At 54.2% G+C, this 7,040-nt stretch overlaps 1 protein-coding gene across 1 annotated transcript; it reads right to left on the bottom strand.

Annotated features, from left to right (window-relative positions):
* Positions 1-5,269: 5,269 nt before the first annotated feature.
* Znf575 (zinc finger protein 575) lies at positions 5,270-7,040 on the bottom strand. Its single transcript, XM_052180091.1, has 3 exons — positions 6,966-7,040; positions 6,467-6,630; positions 5,270-5,923 (listed from the first exon to the last, which is right to left on the bottom strand). Exons 2-3 carry the CDS (start codon positions 6,540-6,542, stop codon positions 5,280-5,282), a joined length of 720 nt encoding a protein of 239 aa, XP_052036051.1. The 5' UTR covers positions 6,543-6,630; positions 6,966-7,040; the 3' UTR covers positions 5,270-5,279.

The raw sequence follows: 7,040 nt of genomic DNA, 5'->3' as shown, positions 1-7,040 counted from the left end.
GTCACTCCCGACCGTACAGCCAGATACCACAATCTTGGCCCAGACAGACAACGTTCTGTCTGATGTTCTCCAGCAGGCCTGGCCAGCTAAGATCTGGATAGGTGCCTAGGCTAAGATGGGTACCAGGAGTCAGCCTTCCCGAGGCTCCAGGGACCAATCTGCTGCGTTCCCAGCTTCTAGGGGCTGCCCACGGTCCCTACATTTGAGGGCAGCTATGGCCGGCTGCATCTGTCCACATTACATCACTGTGCCCTTGACCTGCCCTGGGGTAGTGCATGCCTGTCATCAAGGTGCTTGGGAGACAGAAGCAAGAGAGCCCAGAGACTAAGTTTGGATGGGGCTGCCCTGGAGGGTTGTCTAGCATCCCTGGCTATATAGCAAGTTTGAGGTGACACGAGTCACAAGTTGGATTACATCAGACTCTCTCAGTGAACTTAAAAAAAAAAAAAGACCCTGGTGCCACGATCCCCACCGGGGCTAATTATTTCTGTGACAGTGCTGAGAATTTAATCCAAGCCTTTGGCACATGCCAGCACTCTACCTGTGAGCCGAGCCCTGCCCTGCCCTGGTCTATGGAATGACACTGACCCAAAAGCTTTGACTCCTCCCACCTCCTTCTCTCTCACCACGCGCCTTACCCATGCTCCCGGGGCCGTGAGGTGACTGCCCGTAGTTAGCCACTGTTCTGTGCCCCATGTTCCCCATCTGTGAGACGCTGGGGATGCTGAGTGAAGACTCACCCCTGATTCCTCGGGGCCCATAGGCTTGGTGGCGTGGGGAGTTACTGCAGTGCAGCCCCGGGCAGTGTCAGCGCAGTGGGGCAGCAGTGGGGCAGGATGGGGTCGTTTACACCTGGGAGAGCCACTGCAGGCGAAGAGCATGTGCAAAGGCCCTGGGAGGAGCGGGCAGAAAGCAGAGCACCGCGCTGGCTAGAGACCCACCTCCACTCAGGCACCGTCCTCCCAGCCCCATTTCCCTATCTACAAGGCAAGGCGGACCAGACCAACACCTTTGGTTTCTTTGTTTTTGAGATCTTGGCAGTTGGCAATTCATGCTATTCAAATGGACCCAGTGGTGACAGTAGTGTTCCTTGTTACCTGTCCCAGTGTTCTGGGTTCCTGAATGAAAGACAGACAGACAGATAGACACACACACACAGCCTTATCTTTAATATGTTTTAATAACCTCTATGGCTGGGCCACTTCCACACCTCCCCATGACATTGCTGAATTATTACTTCTAGAACCTAGAGTCCATCCTGGGCGCTCTGGGCCCAGGCCTGAAGCCCTCCTGGGCCACCATCCCTGACTCTTGATGTTGGCAGTCCCCTGTCCTACACTTCTCAGACCTGCTCTTTCTCCTTTCCTGACATAGTGGTTCTAAATCCTCCATCCTCTCTCTCGGTCCCCTTGCCTGTGAATCCTAAAGTCCTGCCTCTGTCTCCTGCCCAGCCACTGGCCACCAGCATATTTATTTACCAATCTGAACCAACTGGGGGCAGGGACCCTCAGCGTCTTACAGTGTTGCACTTGGACTCTCGTGCAATTCTGAGAACCCAGTTAACATAAGTTAACATAACAAATTCACAACAGAGTCGGTCTCATAGCCCAGGGTGGCCTCAAACTCCTTATGTAGCAGAAGGTGACTTGGAACTCCTGATTGTCCTTTCTGTGCCTCACAAGTATTGGCACGAAATAGGTGCCACCATGCTTCAGTGAGTGAGTTTGCTTTTTGTGTAGCCATTGTTGCTGTGGAGTTTCGGAAGGACTCTAACAGGGCAGGGAAACACAGCTGAGAGGCCCTCCGGCTGGGGTGGTACAGGGAGGTACAGCAGCCCCCGGGCACGTCCTCCAGCCGCTTCCAGGACATTAAGGTCTCAGCCTCAACGTCACCTCAAGACCTCTCCTCACCCCTTCTAGTCTCGAGCTAGAACACAAGCTAACGTGCTCCCAGGGCGGGTCTCATGGGTGTAAACGTCATACCCATTCTCTCCATTTGCAATTTGTTTTTTAGTTCCAAAGAATATGCTGTCTCTCTGGTCTCTAAGAGAATTCTTCCCATCTAAACACTTCAGAATGTTTAGATCTGTATCTTCACCCAGGTCTCGATGCATTTAGCGGGCAGACTGTATGTAGGCTTGATGCCAGCCTGGGCTACGTGGTGAGACACCATCTTTGGAAAAAGTAAAAATATAACTTAGGTGCTGGAGAGTTGACTCAGGGATTTAGAGCACCGGTGGCTCGTGCAGAGGACCCAGGGTCAATTCCCAGCACCCACATGGCGGCTCACAGCCACCTAGTACAACTCCAGCCCTGCAGGATCCGATTCCCTCTTCTGATGGCCAACCATGCGCATATGCCTGGTGCATGGACACTGCAAGCCAAACACCCACCCATAAAATAGTACAGTCTAAACTGAAGAAAGTTAGGGCTTCCAGCCAGATGTGGCGGTTAATCCCAGCACTCAGGAGGCAGAGGCAGACAGAGCTCATCCATCTCTCGGAGTTCAAGGACAGCCAGGGATACACAGAGAAGCCCTGACTTAAAAAACCAAAAAGAAAGAAAAACGGAGCCTCAGGCACCAGTGAGAGGCTCAGCGGGCACAGCACTTGCCGAGGACCTGGCTGATTCCCAGAAGCCACACAGGGCACAAGTGGAGCACTCACTGACTACACGAGATTGTCTTCTGCCCTCCACATACGTGACGGGGCACACCCTCTGTCATGCATGCACACACAATTATAAACTTAGCTGAGCGTGGTGGCTCACGGGTTTTAGTCAGCAGGCCAGCGGTCGACATGCATAGTGAGTTCCAGGCAAGCCGGATAGCGAGACCCCGTCTCGAAAAGAAAAGAAAGAAGGGAGAGAAGGAGGGAGGAAGGGAGGAAGGAAGGAAGGAAGGAAGGAAGGAAGGAAGGAAGATAGAAAAAGAAAAAGGCCTAGGTTATCTCCATAATGTATGTATTATCTACATGATGTATGCATTTACTTCCAGAGTAAATAAATCTTTAAAAAAAAAATAAAGGAATTACATCGAGCGGTGGTGGCGCACGCCTGTAATCCCAGCATTCTGGGAGGCAGAGGCAGGTGGATTTCTGAGTTCAAGGCCAGCCTGGTCTACAGAGTGAGCTCCAGGACAGCCAGGGCTACACAGAGAAACCCTGTCTCTAAAAAAAAAATTATATTAAAAATAATTACTTATTTTTATGTATATGAGTACAGTGTAGCTGTTTTTAGACATTCCAGAAGAGGGCATAGATCCCATTACTGGTAGATGTTTTGTGAGCCACCATGTGGTTGCTGGGAATTGAACTCAGGACCTCTGGAAGAGCAGTCGGTGTTGTTAACCACTGAGCCATTTCTCTAACACCCAAGCTGCGGTCTTTAGTGCTCCCACTGCTGTGGACCTAACCCCTGACCGGCTCAGCCAGCATCCTTTCTACATCATGATGGATTCCCGGAACCTTAGCCAAGAAAACCTCTCAGCTCATCTCTTAAACAACAACCACCACCAGATGGCCAGGCAGATGCTCAGCCGGTAAACATGCTTGCTGCCCAGCCCGACAACCTGAGTTCCATCCGTGGGCCCCCAGTGGTGAAGAAAGACAGTCGTGCAGCTCCTTACAGGAAAGTTTGCCATCCAGGTGACAGGCAGGGATTGGCCTATGTCTGTCAAGCCCAGGACTGTGAGCTTCAAGACCACAGATGTCACCACGTCTGGAAAGGCGCCCGCCAAGCCTCTCAACACGTGTTCTGTGTTCTTGCAGATAGACCTAGCATGTGTGTTGATATATTTATTTTATTTGTACATAGGGCCTCACAGGATAGCCCTGCCCGGCCTGGAACTTTCTCTGCAGACCAGACTGGCCTTGAACTTTTGCAGTCCTTCCACCACTGCCTGGAGTGCTGGAACAAAGGGTGTGTGGTACTTCTCCCAGCTTGGTTTTGTTGTTTATTGCGTTTATTTAGTGTGTATGGGGTATACGTGTCAGATACACACACGCCCTGCTCTTGGGGGGCAGAAGCAAGCAGGACTCTGTAAATTGAAGGCAGCCTGGTCTACAAAGTGAATTCCAAAGCTACACAGGGGGAGCTGGAGAGATAACTCAGCAGTTTAGAGCACAGACTGCTCTTCCAGAGGTCCTGAGTTCAATTCCCAGCAACCACATGGTGGCTCACAACCATCTGTAATGGGGTCCGATGCCCTCTTCTGGGGTGTCTGAAGACTGTGACAGTGTACTCATGTACATAAAATAAATACATCTACTTAAAAAAACAACCAAAGCTATGTAAGGAAATCCTGTCTTTTAAAAAAGGAAAGGTAAGCAGACAGCCAAAAGGGGAGAAATAGGTGTGTTTACTGGGGCTTAATGATGGCTCTGTGATTAAGAACACCTGTTGCTTGTGCAGAGGGGCTGGGTTCTTGTTCTAGGACCCACACGGAGGCTCACAACTATCCCTAATATTCCAGGAGATCTGACCCCTCACATCGACAGGCACCAGGCACAGATGTGGTGCACGACACAAAGGCAGAGAAAATGCTCAGATGCACGTAAATCAGAGAAGGAAAGCAACCCGTGGAAGTGTGTGTGGCTGCATGTGTGGCTGCATGTGTGGCGCCTGTCGAGCATGCACGAAGCCCTCGGAACCATGAAGGTTCCAGGCCCGCCTGGAGACGTGACCCTGTCCCAAAACAAACATCCCGAGAACCCAAAGTGCTTTCAGAGAATGAACCCAAGTCCTCAGGAATCACAAACCTGGTCCAAGGCCCCCAAGAGCTCCAGGGGCACTCCAAGCCTCGAGCTCTCCAGGTGTGTGTGCCCTTTGTTCTGCCCCTGTCACCTCCTGTGCTCACAGCTCCACGTACACACAATGCTGGCCTCTTTCCTACAGCCGCACACGCCCTCTGGCGGTGGGCGTGGCATGGGCTATTCCCGGTGTGGCTACCTCACAGTGCCCTGGTGGACATGCCTTACGCTTTTATCACAGGCTTGAGTGTGCAGGGCCAGTGTCGCCACAACTGCACAACTCCAGGGCCACGGTCTGACCCCAGCTGATGACACCTGCCTCTGTGCATGGCCAGAATCCCTCAACCTTCTAAATCAGACTCCAGTAGAACCAATGATCCCAAGCCACCCCGGGGACAGAAAAGGCCAGCTTGGGCTACGTGTATCAAGATTCTGCCATTCTCCCTGTTAGAGGGAAGTCCACACATACAGCAGGGCTTAGAAATTCCAGGTCTTTATTGACAGGTGATGGAGACAGAGCGGGCAGGTCAGCTCACTCCCTCTCTGCCTGACCCTCCGACTGGTGCTGGCTGCGTTGGTGAAGCAGCAGGAGGCGTCTCTGGCCAAAGGCCTGGTTGCAGCTGGAGCACCGGTGGCGGCCAGTAGGCTGGCTACCGGGCGCAGTCGGGGGGTCGTGGCACAGGCGATGGGCCGCCAGTTTGGAGGGAAACGAGAACGCTTTGGGGCAGTGCGGGCAAGGGTAGGGGCGGGCGTCGGTGGCGTGGTGCGTGTGGCGGTGGGCCGCCAACTTGGACGGGTAGCAGAAGGACTTGGGGCAATCGGGGCACGGGTAGGGACGGGCGGGCGCATGGGTCCAGAGATGCGCCGCCAGCTTGGAGCGGTGGCCGAAGGCCTTGGGGCAGTGCGGGCAGGAGTGCGGGCGAGCTCCGCTGTGCGTGAGGCGGTGAGCAGCCAGCTTGGACGGGTAGGAGAAGGCCTTGGGACAGTCGGGGCACGGGTGAGGGCGGGTGCCGCCGTGCGCTAGCCGGTGCGTGGCCAGCTTAGATGGGTACGAGAAGGCCTTGGGGCAGTCCGGGCAGCGGTGCGGGCGCTGGGGAGGGGGCCGCCGGCGGGGCCGGGAGGGCACGCTCCCAGATGCAGCGGGCTGGCTGGGCGTCGGCAGGTCCTGGTGGGGAACTGGGGGACAGGAGAATTAATGGGCTTCTGGGAACAGACACACCCTGGGCCAGGCTCCACCTCCTCAACATTGTATAAAGCAGAGCCTCACTCCTTTACCTTGGCTGGCCTGGAACACTCTTTGTAGACCAATTGGCCCCAAACGAACAGGGATTCCCCCTGCCTCTGTTTCTAGTGCTGGGACTAAAGATGTGCGCCACCACGCTGAGCCCTGCCATCTCTTAATTCTAGAGGGATATTTCAAAATGTCCGAGCAGGCAAATGTCACACTGGTGTCCCATTAAGGGACATTTCTGCTTCCCCTCTGACCCCTACGTTCTAATTTCTGCTTGTCCTCTGACCCCTACGTTCTATGAGCGCCTCAAAGAGTTGCCAAGCCAAGTCCCGAAAGCTCCTAAAGTGTCCATTTCCAGCACTACCCATCATCCCCCACAATCTGCTGAAAGTAGTGGCGGTGGTGACCCCCAAATGGCCATAACGTTGGTTTTCCGCTGTCGCTCCTGAGGGGGGAGCGATCCCTATGAGAACCTGGGCTGCTCTCACCTGTGGTCTCCGGGTCCTGACAAGTGGGACTAGGTTCGGAGACCCTGGCCTCGGCCTTCACGTTTCCACCCAGCATCTTGCTGGCAGAGGGACCCAGGGGCAGCAGGGCAGGGGGTGAGGATGGCACCAGTGGTTAACAAGTTCATGGAGACAGGGGTGGGCGCCTAAAATCCAAAGGTCAGTCTGCTTAGAACCAGGCTTTTGGTTAAGTCTAGTCCTAACTCAAGAGCAGAGGGCTGGAAGGTGGCGCCGAAGTGCACCCTAGGAGGGGAGATGAAAATCAAACCGAGAATCTTTTCACTTGGGTGGGGTGGGGCTATCTCAGAGTGGGCGGGGCCGCTAAATCTAGGGTGGGCGGGGCTATACAAAAAGATCACAGTGTCGCGGCCACCCAAGCCCAGGGGCTGGCCTTTGAGCGCAGCGGGTGTGCCCTTGGCCACCCTGTCCCAGAAGTGCTTTGGGTACAGTGGGTGGGATTCTAGTGGAAAGGGGGGCTTACCCTGTCTTTAGTCTCAGCCTACTGATGCTGTGTCGCTAAATCGCACCTCTGGCATAGAACTGGGGAAACCTGGAG

This window comes from Apodemus sylvaticus, chromosome 1 (genome assembly GCF_947179515.1).
Source record: "Apodemus sylvaticus chromosome 1, mApoSyl1.1, whole genome shotgun sequence".
NCBI lineage: Eukaryota > Metazoa > Chordata > Mammalia > Rodentia > Muridae > Apodemus > Apodemus sylvaticus.
The sequence above is the reverse complement of the archived record's forward strand: the minus strand, read 5'-3'. Positions and strand labels throughout refer to the sequence as shown.